The 27571-nt window shown below is 43.3% G+C and overlaps 2 protein-coding genes across 2 annotated transcripts in view; both read right to left on the minus strand.

Moving 5' to 3' along the window:
- efl1 (elongation factor like GTPase 1) overlaps nucleotides 1-3498 on the minus strand; it is a 112474-nt gene extending 108976 nt beyond the window's left edge. Inside the window, exons 1-5 of the mRNA XM_073464347.1 lie at nucleotides 3443-3498; nucleotides 3060-3159; nucleotides 1623-1690; nucleotides 1442-1526; nucleotides 600-733 (exon numbers count right to left, since the gene is read on the minus strand). Coding sequence (XP_073320448.1) covers nucleotides 600-733; nucleotides 1442-1526; nucleotides 1623-1690; nucleotides 3060-3150 — 378 coding nt within the window. The 5' untranslated portion in view covers nucleotides 3151-3159; nucleotides 3443-3498. The remainder of the gene's footprint in view (nucleotides 1-599; nucleotides 734-1441; nucleotides 1527-1622; nucleotides 1691-3059; nucleotides 3160-3442) is intronic.
- A 5874-nt stretch (nucleotides 3499-9372) lies between these two features.
- The window catches only part of LOC140995091 (ADAMTS-like protein 1), a 42184-nt gene continuing 23985 nt past the window's right edge, over nucleotides 9373-27571 (minus strand). The window contains exon 7 of the mRNA XM_073465012.1: nucleotides 9373-9532. Coding sequence (XP_073321113.1) covers nucleotides 9414-9532 — 119 coding nt within the window. The 3' untranslated portion in view covers nucleotides 9373-9413. The remainder of the gene's footprint in view (nucleotides 9533-27571) is intronic.

The following is a 27571-nucleotide window of genomic DNA, read 5'->3' on the forward strand; positions in this document are numbered from 1 at the left end:
TAAAGGGAGCACTTTAAATATTTGTTCAGATGTGTAAGTTTAAAGTATATATATCACTGAGTCTGAGTAAATGAAACTGGCACACAGCATAAATGGAAGATTTTTTTTTAAATGACAATTTTAGTATGAATATCCCTAAGGAATGACGTAGCTGTAGCTCCAAATGTCTAGCAACCCATAGCAAAACATCTGAACACTACCTCTGCCAACTTTAATGCTAATAAAGTGAATCAGAACAAAATTAGAGAGGGTTTAGTACAGAGTACTCAGGTGGAATTTTGGAAAATTTTATAAAATTTTGGCAGCAACTGTGCCATTTAAAATTTCTCAGGTACTAAACTATATATTTAACAAATCCAACCCAGTCGGGCTCCGCTCGTGCTTAACAGGTTAACCTTATAGTCATTGTTTTATTTCAAATGTCAAATCAAATCCAATGTACTGGATTAGACACACAAAAATCCAAATCTAAATACTTACAGACTGCAAACTAAGAACATTCTGAGGAAAGAATGTGAATCTACAGTAAACATGATTAATCTTTATATTTATCTTTATAAGCTAACAGAATGAGACATTAAGTCAACAGTGATATTTACCTGTGGACACACTCCCTCCACAGCATCAACAACTACAATGGCACCATCACACAGCCTGACAGCAGTGGAAACTTCAGAGGAGAAGTCGACGTGACCAGGAGAGTCAATCAGGTTTAGTAAATACTCCTGATCTCCTGAGGACACCAGAGACACGTGAACACTATTTAGTGTGAGTCTTCTCCTCAAAAAATCTTGTTTAGATTGCAGAGAATTCAACAGCTTTTGATTTAAAGTAATGTAAAACTCTAAAACTATTTTTATTGATTATTATTTTTTTATATAAAATTTCAATGCTATATACAGAGTCATCAACCAAGGATCATATTGAGAGCTAGTACTGTATATACTACTATCCTTTACATAGTATTTGCTTAATTCACCATCAAACAATTGAATGTACTTGTTTGTTTGTGGTATATTTCTCTTTTCCCCATGCATAGATGGCCTAATGAACAAGACTTGCCATCATGTTTTTTTTTCACTATTTTCGACTGAAGTTACAATAGTCAAAAAAATGTAATACTGACATCTTGCTCTTACTGAGATGCCATAATTGCCATTTCTCTCTCCACCAAATACAGTGCACAATACAATACTGAATACACAAGACCCTGGTACACTCTATTCATGTACATTTAAAGTAAAAAAAGGCCGTTTAAAAATCACACACCAAACTGGATGAAGGCAGACTGGGGTAAAGCCAGTAAAAGAAAAACAGAAAGTTACAGAAAATCATCATCAATTAATACTAGAATGTAATGAACAGCATGGAGTGATAGCCTCCCACAGTAAGAAATGTTTAAATGAGAATTTTACTTCAGGGCTGACCAAAATGGCCTTACCGTGTCTGTAATGCAGAGAGATGGCACTGGACTTCATGGTGATTCCTCTGATCTGTTCATCCTCTCTGCTGTCCAGGTACCTCAGCTGCTCAATTAATACATCAGAGTAACACAAATGATGACTAAACAACTGAAAAACATGTACAGGTCATAGAGCTTAAAAAAAAATAAAGTCACTTACCTTCCCAGCCAGTCGACTTGATATGATACCATTACTTGCCACTAAGCAATCAGCCAGAGTAGTTTTACCTGCAAAGATGTAGATCATTTCAAATGATTTCACTGTTTTACAGCATACACCTTTACCTGAGCATTATGACTGACACCAAATCTGTTTAATTCCTTCACAAGAAAGAACAGGTCATTGATCTTCACATGTGAAAACTTGATGCTTTTCTCTGATTTATACAATTTCACACTGACTCCTTCAAGTTCTGGACTGCTGCTCGAACAAATAAGCAGAAGATGTTACCTTGAGCTATGGGAAATTATTGTCTATTTATTTTATTATTTTTATTATGTATTAAAATGATTTAGCTTCACTTTGCCCTATGCACTAAATAAGCTCTCAAAACAATAGAACCAACATACTCAGTTAGAGATAACACTGTCCAATATCTAAATGGATAAAACAAAATACAATTTTTATCAAAATATGTCACAGTTAAACCATTTTAATACTCAAGAATATACACAGTAGTTAATGTTGAGTAGAATAGTTGATCAGTGGTTTCCACTCTTGGTCCAGACCAGGAGGAATTTCCCCACAATGATTGCTTTTTTTTCTGAAGTTCTTAAATCTTAAAGAAATTTAAAGACATTTTTTTTGTTCCACCAAAACAGTAAAAAGACATTGGACTCAATGTGACAGCAATGAAATTCACTTTTTAGGCTATTGTTTATGGTAAAGTTTTAACTGATATTTTTAAACCTTTACAATTGTTTAACAAATGGCTTATAAAGCATTTCATTATTAACTGTCAAATAATTATTGACTAAAGTTTAATTAACAATAAATTTGCCATTCATAAATGATGGCTATTATAAAGTGTTACCTGTATTCATATGACACCAACCCTACATTAAATCTAATCTAATCAAATGTAATAACAACTACATGTGTTGTTTTTTTGTCATACCACACGTTTTAAAGATTTTACAGTGAACAGGAGAGGTGGGGCAAAATATGGATACAGCAATATAACATATTGCTTCCTCTTGCGATATGAATATCAATACACTGACGCCAAATATCAGTGTTTTTATGAAAACATGCAGGCACTCCCCTGAAATTTTGACTTACCAGTGTCACTACTTCAGAACTGTTTGTGGCATAAACTTTTGTAAACTTCATTCACTCAGTTTGAAAAGAATTTAGTGAGCCCTAGTTGTATCCTCTCTTTAAAGTTTGTATCTCCAGAACTGTTCTGCTCTCTGACAGTTTATGGCTATTTTTTAAAGTGGGATGATGACACACATGGGACAAGTTGCAGTCAGTGTGTGTGTGTGTGTGTGTGTGTGTGTGTTATGTTCTTGTGCTCAGTACTTCCAACAAGTAAATATTCAGTCGACTGCGCACAATCAGGGCTCCAGAAGGATGAATAATGTTTCAACTCACCATGATCAACGTGGGCCAGGATGCACAGGTTTCTGGTGTTGGCAGGGCTCCTCTGCAGGGCAATAATCTTATCCAGGCTGGTGAGTCCCATGGCAAGCTCCTAAGACACATGACCACACTGAAGATACAGCTGGTAGGTAGCCTAACCTGCTTTAAACAACTTATGTATTACTCGTGATGATGTAGCACTCGGATACAGTGATAGCCCTGTGACAAAGTCTACATTACATTACATGAAGTCATGTTACAGTGCACGGTTTCGTTACACAGCTAGCGTCGGCTGTGGACAACACAGTCTGAACAGTGAGTGATTTCAAAACCTGGACTTTGTTTATTACAGTACATTGAACACAAGCGATCAAACTACAGTGGGCACGACCTACTGTCACTGATATGACTGTGAACTGTAACAGGTGATACCCGCTAACACTGTGGCTAGCTTCATCCAAAGTACTCTCAGGAAGAGGAATGACAACCCATCCTGTCTCTTAAGTCTCCACACAACACCACTACCACATGCTGCTCTGCTGTGTCCACTTAAATACAGAACAAATGTGAAAACAAACGCATCATTTACAGACATGTGGACACTCTCGACTCACGTTGTTGTCCCGGAAGTTGATATGGCACGTTAGCCACGCCCGTTCGCTAACATTGGTGCTGCATTCAGGCACGCGTTAAAAACGAGCGTTATCCCGGACCTTCATTTATTTGAGCTAAGATACGACTAGACGGCACCGATTCATGATTCATTCATTAAAAAAAATTAAACCAGCTATGAGGTTGTAAATTTTGCTGGGATACAGCATCAATTCGATACAATATCTAAAACAACAACGAAGACTTCCTGCTAATAATACAGTATGCATTCACTGACAACCACAGAGCGTCACGTCACGCAGAAACATGCTGCATTCAGAACCACATGTAAAAATGAGCTTTTCTTAGAATCAGAAAATCAGAATAAAGTATTTCTGATTCTGATTTTTTGATTCTGAGAAAAGCTTATTTTTACATGTGGTTCTGAATGCAGCATGTTTCTGCGTGACGTGACGCTCTGTGGTTGTCAGTTAACCAACGCATAGTTTTTTAAAATGACATTATTTTATATTATTTTATGTAAAAATACATAAAATTACAACGGATAGTTTAAAATCTGTGTGATGTTTGACACCGTTATAAAAAATATTAATAAGTTCCATTCTCAACAGAATAGATGAGGCGGAGGTGACAGAGCCATGCTGCAAGAAAGCTGCTGATGTTTCGGGGCCTACCTTGTGTTTTATCTATTTTATTTTATTTTATGTTAATTTATTTTATCTCCTGTAATCAATAACAACATTTTGCTGTATCAAATATAACAGGCATAGGCTAATTACAAAACGTATGGTTTCTCCAATACTAAAAGTACATTGGTACATTTTTATTTCCATTAATTTCTGTTTCACACCATAGTTTCAGTTGTGAGACTCTGTTAGTCGGGTGTGTAAACCATTTAACCAACACTCCTCTCCTTTTTCTTCCTTGAATTGAATTGAATTGTTATGAAGAGCCTCATGCTGTTCTTCTAGCAAAAGTTTCTCAACTTGATGAGTTTGTAGTAGTCACTTGATTAGGATGGGGGGAAGTGCCTTTTTATGTAGTCTGTTGAGTATTTCTTCAGTTTACCATTTATTTATGGTTATTACAATATGTTACCAAAAGATATTCAAGAAAATCACACCATGGTTCAACTGCCACATCCCCATACAATGACTGACAAGGGATGGCAAGTAAATGTAGTTTCATTTAAAAAGAGTCAAAGAAGCTTGGAACTACTACTTCATTGTGTCCAAAAAGTGCAGCTTCACTTTTTCACCAGAGAAGTAAGTAGTATAATATAAAAATCCTGTGATACAGTAATACTGCTTTGTCATTTACTTTATACCGTCTATATTCACTTTTTCATTCATTGTTCAGTTATCTTGGAGTGCCCGCACTCCCAAACAAAGTTATAATGATTAATATAATTACAACTGCAATAGTGATGAACAGGCCCTCACACACAAATTAAATTATGATTGTCAGACAAGGCTTCCTTCCTGTTGGTGCAATTACTATACCTCCTAATTGGCATGTTGAAATGTTTTTGGGCAGGACACTGATCAAAATTTAAGAATGATTGGATCATCAAGGCCTTGAGGATTTTCTGACCAAATATGAGGTGGATTTGATCAGGAGTACATAGAAGTGATTAACCATGTTATTTTTTGTTGCCAATGGCTGGTGCTACGACTCTGAGTGAAATTTGAGATATTAATGTGTTCAGGCCTGAACTTTTATCAACAAGTAAAGTTTGGAGTTCCAGCAGCTCCCTGAAATGTGACATTGGCAGTGATGAAGACGGTACCATACTAAACTGTTCATCCTGATAAGAAAAGCATATAGCTGTTTCATAGCCTATTTTCATTTTGGTTGGTTGATATGACATGAATAAAAAGGGTGGGTGTATTGTAAATGTATGTTTCACTTCTGTGGGAGCTAGCCAAGCAGTTTCCACCTGGTTCAATCTGTGCTAAGATATGCTTAAAATGTCCTGGACCCATCTCTATGCTGGACACACACACATGAAACTAGGCTAATAATCATCAGCTCTGACAGGAAACAAGAAGCCCTGGCACATTTTAGATATGTAAAACCCCTGAAGTAATAATTTGTCAAGCATTGTTTTTCCACAAAAAAACATAACTGCTCAATCTCCCTCTCTGAAAAATCGAGAATATAAAAGTTTATTGTTCTACATGACAGCAGTAGTTTGACAAAACAAATCCTAACTCAACCTACTTACTAGCGACGGTTTGAGTCCATCTGTTGAGGAAGACTATGACATGTGGATGAAAGCTCAGGGGGGAAAAGCTAGCAAGTGGACCCTCAGTTAAGATTTTCTTTCAGAAGTTCAACCACTGGACACAAGCTGTAAATTTCACTCAATGTGCGCTCTGCATTTCAAGCTTTCTCATCACGCTGGTTCAAAGTTTTGTTTGTCAAAATAAATACAAGCAAAAACCAGAACATTTATGAAGTGATCAAACTGTCTTTATTCCTTTGCATTGTAATCTAAAGCACGTTAATGATTTGTTGAACTATCTCATATTCCCAGTCAAACTGCAAGTCCACCAGCATTGAAATGTCACCACATCAGATATACTGTAAAGTCATCAGTAGCCGGAAGGAACACTGAAGAATGTATGTTGCTGAGTGGCATTTCACAATGGAGCTATAAAACATTGGAGAATCCTCCTCAACACATGCAAATAAAACCAAATGAGTGGTAGCAACATACCACCCAGACAACATATACACGTGCTTTAAAAGATCTTAAACAGGGGTTTAAAAGACACCTCAACCATGAATAAGTAAGAAAATAAAGGCTCACACAATCTACATACATTCAATATACGCTATTGCACTTAGAACACAATATATACAAGCAAAATGCAGCACATTGGTATGATAACCAAAGGTAATAGGAATAGACCCATAAGTCAAAATGTGTGTTGTGCTGGTGCCTCTCATTTCAGAGTCAGTTTTACCTTAATGAGCCAACTGTTCTTTACTTCACTGTAATACCAAAATGATTTTACAAAAACCTCTGCACTGTCATTGGGAATCACAGAGTGGTGTTAATGAATATGTGGATATGATTTCATGCTTCCACAGATGAAGCCACTAACAGCAGCAGCTCTTTTTTCATCAGTGACATGTGACTACAATCACAACCCAGTACCTTCACACAAGTGAATGGTCTTTAATGATTTTTATCCTAAATTCTGTTTTCTATAGATACATGACCTGACATTGCTATTATAAATTAAACACTAGACTCCCGTTACTTGTTTCTGTGTGAATAAGGGTTTCACCATCCCAGAATCCCCCAGGAATTCTGTTCATACTGGGTGATTCTGCACCACACGATTTGTGTTAGTGTTCAGTTCAGGAATCATTCTGTCCTTTAATGTAGAAAAGTAAGGGTCAGGAGGTTGGGTGGTGGTTGGACATCAGGCACATCTGACTTTCATATCTATCAATCAGCCACAACATTAAAAGGACTAAGGAAACGTAATTAACATTAATCATGTAGTTACAATGCAACGCTCTGCCTTGGTTGCTGGCATTTAATGCCTCTTGACAGGCACCACAACCCCACACACCATTGCAGACCAAATACAACCCCTCATGGCAATGGTACGCCCGGACCGCAGTGGCCCCCTCAGGAACGTCAGTAAGAGGAGCTCGAGGTGTCAACCTGGCCTCCAACTTCCTCGGACCTCAATATGATAAAACATCCAACCAGAACAAGTCTGATCCACAGAAGCCCCACTGTGGATTGGCTTTGATCCTTCCAGGCATAGAATTTGGAACCCCAATCGATGCCTCGAGCTCTTTGTCACTTTCCTCGGGCCATTCCTGAGATTTTTTTTGTGGGTTGTCAGGGCCTATTGTCCTGCTGTGCGAGCACTGCCTTCATGGAGTGCCCCCGCCATGAGGTGCTTACTTGGCCTGCAATGGTGTTTGGGTCAGTGATTTGCGTTACCTACATGAATGCCAAGACCCAAGGTTTCCCATCAGAACATTGCGATGTAACGACATGATCTATGTTATTCACTTCACCCCTAACCCTAAACAACACATTGCCCCATCTTTACCATCTTTGCCTCAATGGCTAATCCTACTCTGATTATATCCCCTGACCACTGGTTTGTTCTAATATTGGACTGATATTGAATCTTTCTGGCCCCGGCTTTCAATTCCTTTACCACTAATTTGGCCAAACCCCAACAATCTGGGCTTGGATGCTCAACTTCACCCAGGCTTGCCTTTGATGCCCCACTGTCTCCTGGATTCTAATTCACTCATCTTTACTTCCCTATCACTTTGTGGTCGAGCTTCTCCTGGATGAATGGGGGTCCACACATGGTATGCGGTCTCTTGAATGACATGTAACAGACTTTGCCTTTGCTCTCTATTTCAAACTTTCAAGTGGATGAAGACTCTCTAACCTAACACTAACCATAACCCTGAAGTAACCCAAACTTAATTAAGTCTTTTAGCTGCCTATTCTTTAACCATACATTAACCATTGCTAATTGGCCACAAGCACTACCTTTCCCTAAAGTTGGGAAAGTTCCCATGTTGGGACTGAACATAATCCGGAATTTTTCTGAATCATCCAACATCAGCATTCCATTTGGAAATAGGATTGGTTTTACAGATATGGAGTGATGTGTCAAGATCTGTCAAGATCTAAAGATAGACAAATGAAAATTCAGTGTGTCTACCAAATCTTTAAACTTATCAGGATGGAAAATCCTTCGAAATATCATCATGGGACACTTAAACACATGAAACACTGGAACCCACATTAAAGAAATTCTCTTAGGATTAGCAGCTCTTTAAAACAAGGTGACATACTGTACCTATTTGATGGTAGGACAGTGAGGGAAATATAGAAGGATAGTTTTGGTTTATTATACTTTGGGTCCTATTATTTCCATTCTGGCCATAGTTTCTATCACTAAATATATATTAGGAACATTTTTGTGTACTTTCAGTTTTACATCCAAATAAAGTGGTTTGGACAGTGTAGCTAAACTGTTATGTCTGACTTGGTCATTGACTGACTTGATCATTTATCAATGTTGCGAGATCTCAGCAATTACAACAGTGAGTAGAAATGATGGTCATAACTATGACAATTAGACCCAAGTTGTTCTAAAGCAGAATTCCCCTCTAATCATTTTAGATTAATCATTTTATAATCACACTTTGGAATAATTACACAAATAAATAAAGAAAAGTTAAAAGATCGAAAAGTACAACTGTTTTTATGTAGCTGTTGATATAATGAACCTCAATTACAGAATCCAGTGACATGATATGTCATATCTAATAAAGGCCAATACTTAACCAATACCTTAATCTTGTTTACAGGAGTGCAGTACAGTATGCCTTCTACATAAACAACATTCTTATATTCACTTCTGGCCAGGCCACCTTTTCTCAAAAGTCACTGAAACTAAATGTTTAGTGTTTAAATGAAAGTCCAAAAACTCCATTTGATCCACATAGTGAACACTTCATTTTAGGAGGTTGGGTCCAAATCAGTAAAATAAAGCCCCCTCATCCTTCCATCCATTAGAGGCTCTGGTGAGTTTCTTTTTAGGAAGGGAAATTGCTTGACTGAACCTTGTCCAGTTTACTAATACACAGTTTTTGAAAAGTCCACACACAGATGAAGTCCTTTCAGTCTTTGTTCAGTCTCATGTGGCCCATCAGTTACAAAAACTATAGTGTGGTTATTACTGCTCATTGCCACTAGGTGGAGTCAGCGTCCTGCGAACACGACCCACAGCATCTCTGTTTGTACATATCCATGTGGCACAGGTTCAGTCTCTTCACCACGCTGCAGTACAGGTTGGTGTCCTTGCATTCACCTGCATGGAAACAAAACACACTATGCAATCACAAAAGAATGAAGACTACTGATGACAGGCAGGGGTAGATTTAGGGGTTCATCCATTACCTATTTGACAGTGCTACTGATATTAAGGAGGTCATTTACATATTCATTATTTTATATTATTTGTTTTTCCCTCTGCTTTCCTGGCTTGACTCTCTGCTGCCTCAAGATAGCAATGTGCCAGACAACACCTCATTTTTAGACCTTCATGCAGCAGGGGTTGTAGCCAATTCTGTGGTCTGTCCAGGGACCATGGTCTCTGGCACGGACCAGTGGTTACTGGCACTAGGGGCGCTAGAGCAACTGGCCGCGACCACTGATGAGCTGGTCGCGACCAGTTGCTCTGTGGCACGGACCAGCTGGTCTCTGGCACAGAGCTCCTCAGTGATCTGCCCTGTGGTCCCTGTGGTCTGTGAAGCGGCTTTAGTATTTTCTCCCCTTTCCGATAGTTTTGGCAGCACTGTTAGCTGGATAAATGTCAGAGATATTATATTTATTATATTTTATCTATAAAATACACTATATCAGAATTATTATGATTAATATTGTTATTATTATTGATTATGAAGATCCGTGTGGTCAGGACCAGCTGGTCTCTGGCACGGACCAGTGGTCACAACCACTAGGGGCGCTAAAGAAACTGGTCCTGACCAGCTCCTCAGTGATCTGCCCTGTGGTCCCTGTGGTCTGTGAAGCGGCTTTAGTATTTCCTCCCCTTTCTGATAGTTTTGGCAGCACTGTTAGCTGGATAAATATGGTGTCAACAAATATGGTCTAGGATATATATTCGCTTGGATTCTTTGGATTCCCAGGCCCATTCCAACGATCTGTGCAAGTAATCTTTGACTTTTATTATGTTTTCATTGTTATTCGTCGAGATATGCTTACGTGATCAGACTCTTTTTAGATTTGAGCCATCTTGTGTGTCTTTGACTATAGCCTAACTGAAATGTCATTGAATATAAGCCCCAAATGTATAATAATAATCATAATAATAATAATAATAATAAGAAGAAGAATATTAATAAGAAATAAATATAGTAGTAATAGTAATAGTAATGAATAGCTTATAAAGCCAGGAGAGGACCTATTAACCAACCAGAAAATAGCATTTCTTAATGTATATATATATAAAGAGAGAGAGAGAGAGCGAGAGAGAATAATGGTTTCTTTAAAGCACTTTCAGTGCCCTGAAAAGCGCTATATAATTCCAACCCATTATTTTATGTTTATATTAAGGGCACAAAATCAAGATTGTAATATGCGCAGTGCTTAATTTGTCCACGAGGAGGTCCTGTTCTGGCCAGGCCTGAGCCTGAGCCTATAGGTCTGGGGTCAGGATGGAGCGCGGGGCGAGGGACATAGTGCATCCATGGAGCGTGTTGGAAAATGCCTATGTGCTATAGCTGTCTGTCTTATGTGAATGACACCATATAGAAATAATGATAATTTTTTGCCTTGTAGTTGACAGGCTACTTGACAAATATAGCTGCAGGTAAACTGATTTCAAACTGTATTTGATTTCATGTGATATATATTTTATTTAGTTTGAGCTATTCATCATATTTTTGAAGTCAATATCAGTAATAATAATACCAATTTGTTATTTAGTGCTCAATACAGCCTTCACAACAACAGAGGACTTTTACCATAATGAGGACAACAATTGCCCTTACTGCAATGTTGCCACAGTGGCAACCAGAGACCATCTAAATAAGGTCCATTTAAAATATGCAGTGTGCTTCAGCGACGATGCAGTTGGTAAGCATAAGTCTACCATGGCTGTTCAATTTTGTTAAAGATTTTTACCAAATTCCAGTGTCATATCAATCTGTGTTCTTGGCCTAATGTGTTCATTTTCACATTTGTTTTCATCTTTCCACAGACACTTTTAGTATACCATGTCACTGTGAGGTGAAGCTGGCACAAAGGAGCCATTGGCACTGTCCCAAGTGCCAATCCATCATACAAAGAAAACATTCTTTTGAAAATCATCTGAAAACACATGGTAAGATCACTCAAAAACACAGAAAAAACAGATATTGTACTCTCCGTCATCAGCATTTTCCATGAACATAGTTATTTACACAGGCTGGTGTATGTAAAAGTAATTCATCACATCTATTGGCCATACATTTTTGTGTTCCAGTAATTTAAAGCTGGCCTTGAATAAGTGTACCTTGGCATGATGAAGCAATGTTACTTAGTCTAATAGTGATGGCTGACTCACTGAAAAGGTCTCAAGTTTTTATATCTATGCATGTGATGCATGTTTTTCTAGTGCACCTACATTAAGAAGACACAAGTTGGACAAACACAACAAAGACATGGAACCCATCTTCCTTGTGGATGAAGAGAGAGGGATTTTTGTTACAGCACAGGACAAGTCTGGACCATGGACCATAATTCATGTGTCCAAGTTCTTTACTAGGCAGGTCCTTGACTGCGAAGTGCCAAGCTGCAGGGAGTTTATGGCCATGGCCATGGGCATGGGCAGAGAATGCATACATTTGGACAGAGTAAAGCATTTCAAGTACCACCAGCCACCTCCTCTGCTGCAGACTACCGTAATTGAGGAGATGTTCGAAAAGGGGCTGATTTCCAGCGCTACTAAACAGGAATGCACAAACCTAAATGAGAGAGCCACACAGGATGGGACTCCATGTGTATATCCTGTGTTTTTTGATGAACACGGATATTCAGGCAGTAAAGTAAACCTTTCCGTGTACACATCAAAAGTGGACAGTTGGTGTCGTTTTGGCAGAACAAAAGTGACACTGGACACTGGAAGTAGAAAGTGGACATGCTGCAAAGGCACAAAGAGAAGAATGTGTGTCCACATTTATGTCTCGATGTGTTGGACCTTCCAGGAAAGATGACACCTCCTACGTGACAGTGACAGTGACAGGGACAGGGACGTGGACTTCAGTAGTGACACTGACAACGATCTCTACAGTGAAGATATGGAGCCAGGCCATTTTGAAAGTGAAAATCAAATTAGTTCAGAACAGATTAAAAAAATTGTAGAATACTTGTGTAACTGCAAAAGAATGCCTCCCAAACTAACAGGGGAGTTGCAAAATAACGCAGCAAACATCCCACAGAAGTTCTCACCTGAGGAAACCAAGTGCCCGTACTGTCCAGGTCCTACACCACAAGACTTGTCTGAGGAGAAATGTGTCACCAAAAACGCAACAGTTTATGGCATTCTTACTGTTTTTGAGGCTTGTAGAAATGTATTTTCTACTCATAGCTGTTACTATGGAACTCAGAGAGAGTGAGAGTATCAATCTGTTTGATACTCTAAATATCAACAGAGTGGTTTCTATACATGTGTATTGTTGGGTGAAGGGTTAAACACTATAATGACCTCTTTCTTTAAAAGTAATTAGGCTAAAAATCAGTTTAGACAATTCAGCTCATTTCAAAAGTATTCCTGGAAAATTGTATGACCTGACTTTTACATTTATTTTTAACTACTACTCTTCTTCTATAACTAGTGAGCACACTGAAAAGGCCAGCTACCAAAGATGTCAAGGATGAAGATCTTTCAGTCAACATCACCTCAAAGTGGGACTGACTGGAAAAAGAAATTATAGCCAGTGGCATCTGTGAAGGTTTGTTATTGTACTACACTTCAAATGGCGACCTAGCAATAAAGAACAAGGAATGTGACATTGAAAAAAATGGAAGTAATGACATTATTAAATTATGAAACACATCTTTCCTTCTGTTTAAGAGTTGAAAACCCACAACCCGTATTCAGCGGAGTTGACACACTCCTCTTTTGTGCCGTGGATGGGACCAGCTACTAGAGTTGGGGATGCGCTACCTAAGACTGAGATCCTGAAAGGTTTCAATAGTAAGCCAACAACAGACCCCAAAACGCGGAAAGGTCGACGCCTCAATGAGGATGAGCTTCTTCGGTTGATTGAATCAAAGAAGGTGATTTATATTTTTAAATCAGTGGTAATTTATTCTGCTTATGTTCTCTGTTACACATTGCTTTGTGCTGCTGCAGGTAGCATTCATATTCACCTCTGAAATTCTTTTGTGCTTCTCTTTCTGTATTATGCCACCTACAGGCGAGCAAGAGTGAGCTAATTAAAGCTTGCTCTGATCTGGGTATTCCCACTGAGGGATCTGAGACTGATTTGATCAACCGACTTGAGGAAATGCTCCTCTCCAAGGATGTGTATCCAAAAATGTTTGCTAAGCTGCAGAAAACAGGGGGTAAGGACATAACTCATTTTTTACATCCACCAGTGTTACTTTATTTAATGGAAATGTGGTTATCACTATAACAGATTTTGATAGATATTGCATCTTTATGTACTGTCTTTTTGTGCTTTTCCTTTGACTTCACCTGCAAGTATACAGTTTAGGAACAACTGAATATGACTATGACAATGTTTTGCAAATTCAAATACTTGTTCTTCTATTGGTAACATCAGTTATCATCATTTGTCTCCATCTAGGTGGTGTACTGCACATGGGCTGCTCTCACTCAGTTGTTTATTACTGCTCCCCACTTCTGTGGCAGGAAAGTGCGAGGGACCACGCAGATGGTCTGTTAAGCTTTGCAAAGCCACCAACCATTTACATTTCTGACATTGCTGGTCATGTTGCAAGACACACCAACAACAGGACAAAGCAGAGATTTTTTAATCCAAATGATGGAAGACTTTTCTCGCCTACAAGAGAAAACATACAGGCAGCAGAAGATAAAAGTATAAAAGTAAATCCTCCTTGGATGAAAAATCTTCTGTACAGGAGGAATAACACCAACCCCCAAAATGATGTAAATCCTGGAGAACATTTGCGAAGGCCACATCCCATCACAGACACTACTGAGCGGTACTCTTTGTATGACCGCTTCCATCAAAAAAATCATACCCGGCCGGAGGAAGTACTCCGCAGCCTCAACCTTGTCCCTGATTTGTGCAGTTTTGTCAATTCCTCAGAGGCAGAAACAAAAAACAGAGAACTGTCCTTTGACCGATACTTCCTCTGTCATATGAAGGAGACACATTTCTTGTTTTGTACAAGGTTGGTCTTCCATTTGCACAACAACAACATAAATCAGACATTCATCAAAAAAATGGAGACAAACCAAGGAAAATCTTCAAATTGGGCCAGATGGACGGTTGAGGCTTACAAGTACAGGTAATTGTGTGACAAATTGTCATTGTTAGAGCCATTTTTTGGTTTATGTGTGCATTTGTGTTATTTTTTTGTGTAATACTGGAAGCCACAGTAGGTGGTGCTCTGTACTGTTCTCAAATAGAACAGCAGGTAATTACTCGGCAGGTGTGCTGCTGACGGTGGAAGCACACAGTTTTTGACCGTCGTCGTCGTCGCCATCACCCTTTTATTGCGTTGTGGCAAACATGTGAGCCCTTTGATTTGATTTTGCTTTCAAGTTACAGAGTTAATGTAAGTGTCTGCACAGTTCGGCTGAGATTGCTTATTTATTAAGAGCGCAAGACCGTGAATAAATGTTTGGTGACTGCATATGACGCACGTGTTTCATTCATTCATTGGACCCGGAAGACGACACGTCAACTACTACAAGTACCGGTACAGCAGCCCCTCAGTGGCTTAGGTTCGTTTTGTTGTCTTATTTTGATAAGAACAAGTCACAACAGTCATAAAGCACATATGTGTCATGGTGTGCGTCTCTTGTATAATTTATTTCCTCTTTTATTTTGTTGTCCTTGTCTTTCCCCTGTCTTCCTGTCAAGTTTCCCCCCCATTTGGGTCCAGACCTCTCCACATCGTGACAATATGAATGTTCATACTAAATTGTGGTAATGTTGTGTTTTTTTATGTCTTCAGAGGTGTCTGCCCCAGGAGGAAATGTGGATGTAGAAATGACAGTACAACACAATGAGCAAATCGTGGCCAAAAAGGGCTTCTCAATAGGGCAGTTCCCAATCCAGGAAGAAAAAAAAAAATTGTGTTCAAAAATTGTATTTTTGTTTGTGTGTATGTTAAATTTTCAAATCATATCTTACAAGTGTGGACTGCTGGGCATATAGTCCAATCCATTGAGTTGCTGAGCATTTGCCTGTAATTGGCCTGTGACAAATGCAAACCTACAAATGAAAAAATGTCAATAAACCCATAAATTCATTCCTTACAATGAACATAAATTATTCTTATCTTGTAGAACAAGATAATTTATCACTGCCAATCGCTGTCTATTTTCTCAGACTTTAAATATGGCTGGCTGTCCAACTTTATTTAATATTGTAGAGGTGATTCCTGCTAGGATGGGATGTTAACCCTCAACAACCTGATGCTAATGGAACAGGCCTTGTTACTTAGGATTTATACATCAAATGTAATAATGTAGTAATTTGTAATCTTAATGTGTGACGGTGATTTCTGTTTTAATCTTTTTTTTTTTTTTTAGAGAGACAGGATAGAAGGTGGGAATGTCCATAAAATAAATTACCATAAAAAGGCTTTAGTAATTTTTATTTGCATGTAGTGGACTGCACAATATTTATACTGGCCATTGTGTTGACAGGTATTTGATGGCTCAAAACCAGAGTCTACGATTCCCTTGAAAAGTACACCTTGATTTCTCCACCTGATATGGACATTCTAAGGTATGTAAACACATTTATTCTAATAAACTGTGACATTATATGAAAAACATAACACAGAATGATACATCTGTTGTTTTTAGCCTTGCATTTCAGAACATATGGAAGCTGAAGGAATGGTCCATTTCATATCCAGACCAGTGGAGACAGAAAGATGGCGTCAACTGTGGTGTCTTTGTCTGCACGGTAAGTACTGTTTTGTAAAAGGAAAAAAAAAAAGATTTAGCCTACCCCTTCTTGGTATTGTCAAATTATTTAAGAAATTGCTATTGTTTTAATAGATAGTATACTTAGGTTATTACATAGATTAACTTCATGTTGTACAAACATTGGTTTGTTTTTTATGTCACTCACTTCAGGCAGCTGAGCTTGATATCAAAGGGACAGACATGACGAATGAACCCTTGAATCAAGTCCAGTTGAGGCATCTCAGGATGTATCACGCAGCCTGCTTGATAGCCGATTCTGTTCCTAAGGTGATGTAAAAATCATAAGACACTAGGCGACTGATAATATAGGCAGGCTATGAAATTAGTTGCATGTAAATCTTTAACAGTTCAAATATTCTTTTTTGTAGGGGAAGAAAGTGCGCAAGTCTTGCATGGCAGAGGCAATTCATGCCTGCAATTACTACGACAGCACTGGAAAGGGGCAGTCAAGGTACAGTAGTATTAGAGTTGTTAAAACAATGCACCAAGTACCAGATTCACAGCTTGGAGCTGACCTTGTGCACCTGCACATAGTTTATTGGCTATATTACATCAGGAAGAGAAATATCTTCAAATCTTAAGCTTTGTACAATTCAACTAAATGTTGGTAGTGTAGGATCAATGTAGCATCTGGATCTCAGCTGTCATGTCTTTTGAAATTGTAGGCCGTTGTATCCACATGTGCAGAAGTAGGACTGGGTGAAATGCGAGACATGCAATGGCTGGCTGCACAAAGACTGTGCCTGTTATGAGCCCAGTCAGTCAGGCATTTTCACATGTGGGTGTGACCTGCCTGAGCCATACGCCTTCACCAGGTTTGACCAATCTTCACCCTTCTCCTACTAATTTAATCAATTAAACACCTGAATATGCATGACAGTAACTGCTGTGGGAATTTAGCTGCAGCTTCTATAAAAACTGAAGCAGGACATCATGGGGTCTTTTATGTTTTTTTTTATACTGTCAAACGGCAGTACATAAACATTCTCTTCATCTTCCTCTATCACTTAGCAGTTCACACAACACAAATGCCACCTTGTGGTCTAAAAGGGCAACATCAAACAACATGAAATCATGTGTTTGAATTTAACCTAACCTTGCTTTTAACTGCATTTTTTAACCATTTGAACCATTCAACCATCGTGAAATGTAACTTATAAATTAATAATAATGAACAAAGAATACAACAACCATTCTTTGACAAATGTGACTGTGGAGGGAGGCGTGGTCGAGGCGCGGCTGCGGAGGAGAGAGGGGTGGAGAGGTCTCAGGAGAGCAGCGCCAGGTGAGTAATTGACAGGGCTGGCACCTGTTTAGTAATCACTGTCTGCCTTGTTATGCAGTAGCGTGCTGGGCCGCAGATGGGAGATGCAGGGGAGACAAGCAGGAGAGCAGTAAGCACTCTGGAAGAAGAGTGGATGGCCGAGACGCACGAGCCGCGTTCGGTTCCCCTGGCAGTGTGATAAGTGTGCTGAGGACAATGAACGGCATATAACGAAGTACAGTGTGTGTGTGGTCTCTGAGATAACCCACGGTAGCACGGGGAAGGTTACATTGGTGCCCACCGCAACTCAGTGGACCAGGTGCACAGGATGATGGAGCAGCAGCAGCCTCCATCAGTGACGTTACTGGGCCAGATGCTGGGGGAGCTCGCCGCGATGCACCAGGAGCAGGCAGCGGTAAATAGGCAGCAGTTGGAGGCGCTCCACACGCAGACGGAGGCACAGACCCGGCTGCTGCAGTCGCTGTTGGCTCTGTCGGGGGCAGCGGCATCTCCTCGCGCGCTCTCAGGGGTCGTATTACACAAGCTGGCGGCGGAGGACGATCCTCAGAGCTTCCTAGATATGTTCGAGTCGACGGCGGTGGCGTGCGGATGGCCGGTGGGGGAGTGGGCCTTGCGGCTGCTCCCCTTACTGTCAGGGGAGGCGCAGACTGCAGCCCTCGGTCTGCCGGCCTCCGCTTGGGGGAGCTTCCAGGACGTGAAGAAAGCCATCCTGGACTGGCTGGGCTTCTCCCCCGAGCATCACCGTCGCCGATTCCGGACCATCCGGCTGGGGTCCGCCGGCCGGCCCTTCGTGTTCGGCCAGCAACCAAGGGACGCCACGGCCAGGTGGCTGCAGCCGGAGGGAGTCGGCGGGGGAGAAGCGGATCCTCGAGCTGCTCGTGCTGGAGCAGTTTGTGGAGGGGATCCCGATGGGGATGTTGGAGTGGGTGCAGGGCCACCAGAGCGGGGGGCTCTGGACCTGGTTAAGGAAAGCTGGGAGGAAGGGCCGAGCCCGAGTAAAAATGAAGTTCAGTACATCCTGGACCTTAGCGGCCGCAGTCGCTCTCGCGGAGGATCACCTCGTGGTTCACCGTAGGGGCCAGCTCCAGGCTGCCCGATTTTGGCGGCCTGCAGGAGAGCCCTGCCACTGGCCGCAGGGCCCTGACCCACACCGTACGTCCGCTTGGCCCTCCCCCTCACCCCGCTCTAATCCTCCTTATGCTCTCTCTCCCTCCCAGGTTCCAGCCACTACGGGCACTGCTCTCGACTCACAGGAGGTTCCTCAAGCGTCGGGGCAGGAGTGCTGGAGGTGCGGGCGGCCCGGACACTTCCGCCGGGAGTGCCCACTTATGGAGGTCGGCCAGGTGATCCGGGTCGCTGGCCCTCCTACACCCTCCCCCGGTCCAGGGGGGACATACAGTGTTCCGGTAAGGATTCAAGGGGGTATACATCAGGCAATGGTGGATTCGGGCTGTATGCAGTCTATAATCCACCTGAACCTGGTTCGACCCAGGGCTTTGGTGGAGGCATCCTTGGTGGATATTAGGTGTGTACATGGGGATATTCACAGCTACCCCGTGGTGCCAGTGGAAATTAGATATGGGGGGAAAAAGCATAGCGTTAAAGGAATAGTTCACTATTCCAGGTGGCTCATTATAACCCAATGGCTGGGCACATGGGGGGTGACAAAACACTAGACCGGATAACGGCCCGATTCTATTGGCCCGGCATTCGGGGAGATGTTCACCAGTGGTGTGCGTCTTGCCCTGAATGCCAGCTGGTTAACCAGCCGGCCATCCCAAGAGCGCCTTTACGCCCATTACCTCTCATGGAGGTCCCATTTGAGCGGATTGGTATGGACCTCATCGGGCTGTTTCACCGGTGTGCACGGGAGTATCGTTTTGTGTTAGTCCTCGTGGACTACGCAACACGATATCCCGAAGCAGTGCCCCTGCACACTATCTCTGCAAAGAGCGTGGCACAGGCACTGTTTCAGGTCATCTCCCGCGTTGGGATCCCGAAAGAGATCCTAACTGACCAGGGCACCTTGTTTATGTCACGTACACTATGGGAACTTTATGGGTTATTGGGGATCAAGTCAATACGGACTAGTGTATATCACCCACAGACAGACGGGCTCGTCGAGCGTCTGAATAAAACTTTGAAATCCATGATCCATAAGTTTGTGCACGAGGATGGCCACAATTGGGATAGGTGGCTAGATCCTCTGTTGTTTGCAGTGCGGGAGGTCCCCCAGGCCTCCACGGGATTTTCTCCCTTTGAACTGCTGTTTGGCAGGACACTGCGGGGGGCTCTGGACCTGGTTAAGGAAAGCTGGGAGGAAGGGCCGAGCCCGAGTAAAAATGAAGTTCAGTACATCCTGGACCTTAGAGCAAAACTCCACACACTCGGGCAACTATCACGGGAGAATTTGCTTAAGGCCCAGGAGTGTCAACAGCGCCTGTACAACAGAGGAACTAGATTGAGACAATTTGCACCGGGAGATAAAGTGCTTGTATTACTTCCGTCATCCAGCTCCAAATTACTCAGCAAGTGGCAAGGACCGGGTGGGCAACGTCGACTATGAGGTTGTGCGTTCTGACAGGGGAGGGACAACACAGATCTACCACCTCAACCTCCTCAAAGCCTGGAGAGAGGTGGAGCCTGTTTCCCTAGTGACAACTGTGGCAGAGAGAGATGAGCTGGGGCCTGAGGTGCCAAAATCCGCCATTTCCGCCTCGCTCTTCTGTGGTGACCATCTCACACCGTCCCAGAGAGCAGATGTTGCCAGGTTGCAGCAGCGTTATGCTGATGTGTTCTCCCCCCTGCCAGGATGCACAGACCTCATACAGCACCATATCGAGACGCGCCCGGGCGTGGCGGTGCATTCACGGCCCTATCGGTTACCGGAGCACAAGAGAAAAGTGGTTCAGGAGGAATTGGCGGCCATGCTGGAAATGGGGGTAATAGAAGAGTCCAACAGTGCCTGGTGTAGCCCCATAGTTCTGGTGGCCAAGAAGGATGGGACTGTCTAGTTCTGTGTGGACTATCGCAAGGTGAATGATGTGTCACAATTTGACGCCTACCCGATGCCCCAGGTCGACAAGCTCTTGGATCGGTTGGGCACGGCTCGCTTTTTCACGACACTGGATTTGACCAAGGGCTACTGGCAGATTCCCTTGTCTCCAGGGTCTAAGGACAAGACGGCCTTCTCCACCCCGTATGGTTTGTACCAATTTGTTACACTTCCATTTGGATTGTTCGGGGCCCCAGCCACCTTCCAGCGCCTCATGGACCGGGTGCTGCGTATGCGGCCGCCTACTTGGATGATGTGATCATCCACAGTGGCGGCTGGGCCAAGCATATGCAGCAGGTGGCCGCGAGTCACTGCGGCGGGCGGTGCTCACGGCCAACCCAAAGAAGTATGCGGTTGGATGGGGGGATGTACGGTATCTGGGGTACCACTTGGGTGCCGGGCAGGTGCGTCCTCAGGTAGATAAGACAGCTGCGATTGCTGCCTGCCTGAGACCCAAGACAAAAAAAGAGGTGAGGCGGTTCTTGGGGCTGGCCAGCTACTACTGGCGGTTCATTCCATGCTTTGCGGACCTGACCAGCCCCATGACTGACCTCACCCGGAAGGGTGCCTCAGATCTGGTCCAGTGGACGGAGTCTTGCCAGCTGGCGTTTGAGAAGGTCAAACGAGCCCTCTGTGGGGAGCCTCTCGTCCACACACCAAACTTTTCTCTCCCTTTTCTCCTGCAGACCGATGCTTCGAACAGGGGTGTGGGGGCGGTTTTGTCTCAGCAGGTGCAGGGGGCTGACTGCCCGGTGCTTTACATCAGCCGGAAACTGTCCAAGAGGGAGTCTCGATACAGCACCATCGAGAAGGAGTGCTTAGCTATCCGGTGGGCGGCCGGTGCTCTGCGGTATTACCTGCTGGGGCGGCCGTTCATCCTCTGTTTGGACCACGCTCCCCTCCAGTGGCTCCACCGCATGGATACCAACGGCCGTATCACCCGGTGGTATCTGACGTTGCAACCATACAAATTCAGGGTGGTGCATTAACTGGGGGTGCAGATGGCGGTGGCCGATTTTCTCTCTCGCACCCATGGGGGGAGGGGGGGGGGGGGGTAGGTTCAGCCGGATGGCTCCCCGGCCTGAGTCGGGCGGTGGAGGTATGTGGAGGGGGACGTGGTCGAGGTGCGGCTGCGGAGGAGAGAGAGGTGGAGAGGGCTCACGAGAGCAGTCCCAGGTGAGTAATTGACAGGGCTGGCACCTGTTTAGTAATCACTGTCTGCCTTGTTATGCAGTATCGTGCTGGGCCGCAGATGGGAAATGCAGGGGAGACAAGCAGGAGAGCAGGAAGCACGCTGGAAGAAGAGTGGATGGCCGAGACGCACGAGCCACATTCGGTTCCCCTGGCAGTGTGATAAGTGTGCTGAGGACAATAAACGGCATATAACAAAGTACAGTGTGCGTGTGGTCTCTGAGATAACCCACGGTAGCACGGGGAAGGCTACAGTGACATATTGTACTGTGCTGTATTGCTGCTTATTTGTTTTTATGCACTTTGCAGTACTTTGACCTGCCTCAAGAACAAAGGGGTTGAAGGCCTCATTTCCAAGAAAAGAATAAAGGTTTGTATTGTTTATTCTAGTTATTTATAAACAGTAAATGTTGAACCAGTGTTCTTAACAGATGTCATTCTTAAAGGAACTGAAAGAAATGCTGGACAGTGGGGAGAGGAAATCCAACAGGATGTTCCTTTGGCAAAACCCTGGGGGAAGCCGTGCCCTGAAAACAATCCTTAACGGAAAGCCAACATGTTTCAATGAGAAACACGTAAGTAATATTTTTTTAAGTAATTTTTTAAAAGTGATAATTTTGTCAAAGAGTGTATGAATAAATGTTTATTTACCCTTACTATGTCCAACAGATGAATGACCTCACTGATTTGATAAAGCCAATGTTGTCGTTGGATTAAAGCCTCCTTGCAAACATTGACTTTATCATTGATGTAGTGCTGGGCGGTATACCGGTTCACACCGAATACCGGTGTATATTTTCGTTATGATATGAATTTTTAATGTACCGCCATACCGGTGTATTTGATTACACAATGTTCGGAACGCTACGCTGCGCGACACTGTTTCAGACCGGACCCTTTTCAATGTTGCGCTTCTAAACACGCATGGTGCGACTGCGCGGCAAGGGTAAACAGTAGTGCTCTGGTGGATGATGGATAGGACAGACACTGAAAGTTCCGAAAGCGAAGCTGCAGAACTAGTTGAACATGACAACATAGAAGAACTTGTGCCAAAAAGAGGAGCCTTGTCTGTTGTTTGGAGGTTTTTTGGTTTCAAAAAATCCGACGTCGACCAAACAACCATTTTATGCAAGTGTTGTCGGGCTAAAGTTGTCGCCGGAGGCGGCGACACGAGCAATTTGCTCCACCACCTTAGCCGCAAGCATGTCTTGGAATATCAAGAATGTATGAAGTTAAGGTCAGCGCCCTCCACATCAGCAGGTAACACGGGGAAAGCAAAAGAAAAGTCAAGCCAAATGTCACTTCAAGACGCGTTTGCTAGAGGGACTACAGAAAAAGCAAACGGTGGATCGAGATTACACACTCTATCACTATTCACATAGTCAAAGACATGGTCCCGCTAAATACAGTCGAAAAAGAAGGCTTCAAGCAGATGATCAAGACGCTGGATCCTAGGTATGAAATACCAAGCAGAAAGTACTTTAGCCAAGTTGCTATCCCCAACTTGTACCAAAAGCACAGAGCTAAGCTCGAAACAGACCTGGCGACCGTCCGCCACTTCGCAGTAACGACTGATATGTGGTCCAGTCACACTATGGAGCCCTACCTTAGCCTTACAGTTCACTTTATAAGTGACGAATGGGTATCGCAAAGTCATTGTTTGCAAACAAGCTACTTTCCTGATGACCATACTGGAGAGTTACTTGCAGTAGGCCTGCAAGAGGCACTTGATTCCTGGGGGCTTTCAGAGCAGAAGCTAGTGGCCATCACTACAGACAATGGAGCCAACATCAAGAAGGCTATCGAACTGAACAATTGGACAAGACTCCAGTGCTTTGGTCACAGGCTTCACCTAGCCATAGGTAAGCAATAGTTTTTATATTAATAGTGAACTATAATTGATAGCTGTAAAATGATATTAATAAGGAGTTTTCTGTTATCTCTTTTCATCATCATTATCATTATTATTATCTTATTATTATTATTATTATCATTATTATCATCATCATCATCATCATCAATGCCTGATATGAGATTATTTTCAACTTGCTTCATGTGGGTTTATTGGAATCATTTGGTTTGGGGCTAAAGTAAAATCAATGTTTTAATTAACATTAGGATAAGTGAACTAATATAATTATTTGTCGTTTTTACAGAGAGAGGTGTGAAAGATGACCGCATACAACGTGCAGTAGGTGTCTGCAAAAAAATTGTGTCAGCCTTCTCATACTCTTGGAAGAAAAGGAGGGACCTGGCCATTGTTCAGAATGATCTGGGTCTTCCAAAGCATGTGCTCACAACTGAGACGCCTACCAGGTGGGGATCACGTCAAGTGATGATTCAAAGAGTACTTGAGCAAGAGAGGGCCATTAGTCAGGTTCTAAAAGCTGACAAGAAATCAAGGCACTTGGTCCTCAGCTGGCAGGATGTGGATGTCCTAGAGGCTGTAAACAAGGTGTTGAGCCCACTCCAGGACTTCACAGATGCCTTGTCACGAGAGCAGTATGTCAGTGTCTCCTACCTCAAGCCAGTGCTCAGTCTCTTCAACACATCCATTCTTGCTGAGGAAGAGAGTGATACTCAGCTGACGAAGGATGTGAAGAGAAACATTCTAGCCTACTTGAATGAGAAATATTCCGATCAGGTCCCAGATGACCTGCTTGACATTGCATCTCTTCTTGATCCACGGTTTAGAACCAAGTATATAGATAAAGAAAAGGTGGAGCAGGTTTTATCCAGAGCAGTCGAAGAGATAGTGTCACTAATAAAGGCTCAACAGGACACTCTCTCAGGGGCTGCTGGTGCAGCAGCAGCAGCAGCAGCAGCAGAAGCAGAGCCTGTTCCTCCTCCTGAGGAAAAAAGAAAAACGACTTTGGCCAGCTTTTTCAAAAGGCAGAGCACCACCACCAGCAGCAGCAGCACACTGTCAGAAGAGGAAAGGATCAGAATGGAGCTGACAGTCTACTTACAGACCACAGATGTTGACAGTGATGCAGACCCTTTAGACTGGTGGAGATGCCATCAGACAAATTTCCCTCGCATTGCCAAGCTAGCTTGACAGTATTTATGCATCCCCGCCACCAGTGCTCCATCTGAGACAGTGTTCAGCACTGGTGGCAACATTGTCACTTGCCACAGGGCCGCACTCAAACCAGATGCTGTGGACCATCTGGTTTTCCTGGCTCAAAATTTGTAAATGTTGAAATGTATGATTATTGTTTCTATTATACAGGATAATCCTGTGAGCCAAGCTGCACTTTATATTTCTTTTATATGTTCAACACTGGTTTCAAAACAATACTTTTTAAGGAAATAATAACTAATGCAAGTTGCATAATTTTGTTTTACTATTTTATTTGTTTGAATGTGTATATAGACCTCAAAGCAATGCAAGTTTTCATTTTAGATTTACTTGAATACATGTGTAATGTATCTATAGCTTGAACTAATGCAAGTTGCACACCTTTTTGTATTCATTATGGAAGTTGCCTTTGCATGCTGTTCAGTTCACTTTTTTTTGCTATTTATTTGAATGTGAATATACCTCAAAGCCCATATTAATGCAAATTGTCTCTTCACTAAGTCACACTTGTTTTATATTTCCTTTTTAGATTTACTTTAATACTGTGTAATGTACCTGGGCTTGAACTTGAAGCAAAAAGTATAGTTATTGCAAGTTGCACTACTTTTTGTATTGGTTTTATAAAAGATGTTTGTGAAATTTGCACAGTAAAAGTTCTGTATTTTGACTGCAATTGTCTTTGCATTCTGATTCCTCACTTCATTCGAATCATGAGTGGCTCTTTTTTGTAAACAGCATCATTTTCTGGGGCCATGCAAACCTGTATTACTACTAGTGTGGAATTATTCTACAATATTCACTCATCATGACAGTAAAATAGACCATCCTAAGTCAATCTTGTCACGGGTATGGTGAGGACCCAAAAGCAGCACAGGCAGACAGGATATCAGTCGGTAATGACCTTTATTTATCACTGGAGTCTTTAACAGTTTATACAGTGACAGGGAGAAAAGTCTTGGCTCACAGTGATCTGATCTAATACTCATCTGAGAGTCCAGCGTCCATCTCCACCTCCCTGGTCCCGGGGAGGGTGTCGTTGTCGTCCTCTTCAGAGTAGGGGGGGCCCGCCCTGTCCTTGGCATCGTCGCTGTCGTTCGGGGACTCCGACGGAGGATGTGGTCTGGGAGGTGGCCTGGTTCTGGATGTCTGGGTGAGGTTGCGTCGATGGAAGTCCCTGATGAGGTTGTGGTCCAAGATGTCCCTCCCAGGGACCCAGGACCTTTCTTCAGGGCCGTAACCCTCCCAGTCCACCAAGTACTGGAATCCCCTCCCACGCCGGCGAGACTGCAGGAGGCGACGGACAGTGTAGGAGGGGCCTCCATCGATGAGGCGAGGAGGTGGTGGAGGCGGTGTGGCAGGAACCAGGGCGCTCTCTTGGACCGGTTTTACCTTGGAGACGTGAAACGTGGGATGAACTCGCATGGATCTAGGGAGTTTGAGCCTCACTGCCACCGGGTTGACGATCTCCTGGATCTCGAACGGGCCGATGAAGCGTGGAGCCAGTTTCTTGGATTCCACCCGGAGGGGAAGATCACGGGTAGAGAGCCAAACCTTCTGCCCCGGTTGGTAGTCCGGGGCCTTGGAGCGGTGGCGATTGGAGGCCGCGGTGTAGCGGTCAGCGGCCCGAAGTAGAGCCGCCCTGGCTCGGGTCCAGGTCCTGTGACAACGGCGGATGAAGTCCTGGACAGAGGGGCAGGATGCCTCTTTTTCAAGTGCAGGATAGAGCGGTGGCTGGAACCCATAGGTGCACTCAAAGGGGGAGAGACCAGTGGCAGAGCTGGTCAATGTGTTGTGGGCGTATTCTACCCATAAAAGCTGTTCGGACCAGGAAGTAGGGTTTTGAGACGTCATGCAGCGTAGTGCCGTTTCCATCTCCTGATTCTTGCGTTCGGTCTGGCCGTTGGACTGGGGGTGGTACCCCGAGGACAGGCTGACAGTGGCTCCCAGGAGTGAGCAGAACTCCCTCCAGAATACTGAGGCGAACTGGGGACCCCGATCAGAGACCACGTCCACTGGGATGCTGTGGAGACGGATGACGTGGAGGAGGAGTAGTTTCGCCGTCTCTTTGATGATGGAAGTTTGGGCAGGGGCACGAAATGTGCCATCTTGCTGAACCGATCTACCACCGTTAGGATAGTAGTGTTGCCGCTGGATGGTGGTAGACCGGTGACGAAGTCCAAAGAAATATGCGACCAGGGACGATGATGTACAGGCAGGGGATGTAGAAGACCGGCAGGGGCATGGTGAGCTGGCTTGTGCTGGTTGCAGGTGGGACAGGCATTGACAAAATCCCGAACGTCCTCATCCAGTGATGTCCACCAGAACCGGCGCTGCACGACGTCCTTGGTCCGTTGGATCCCTGGATGACAGGTAAGTTGAGTGCTGTGGGCCCATTGTAGAACCTCGGATCGAAGGGCAGGTGGGACGAACAGACGGTTGGGAGGGCAAGCGCTGGGTCCGGGCTGGTCTTGGGCGGCGGCCCTGACCTTCTCCTCGATCTCCCAGGTGAGTGTGGCCACCAGACGGGAAGAAGGCAGGATAGTGTCTGGGTCGGCCCTGTCCCCCTCCTCTTCCAAG

Source organism: Pagrus major, chromosome 4 (assembly GCF_040436345.1).
Source record: "Pagrus major chromosome 4, Pma_NU_1.0".
Lineage (NCBI taxonomy): Eukaryota > Metazoa > Chordata > Actinopteri > Spariformes > Sparidae > Pagrus > Pagrus major.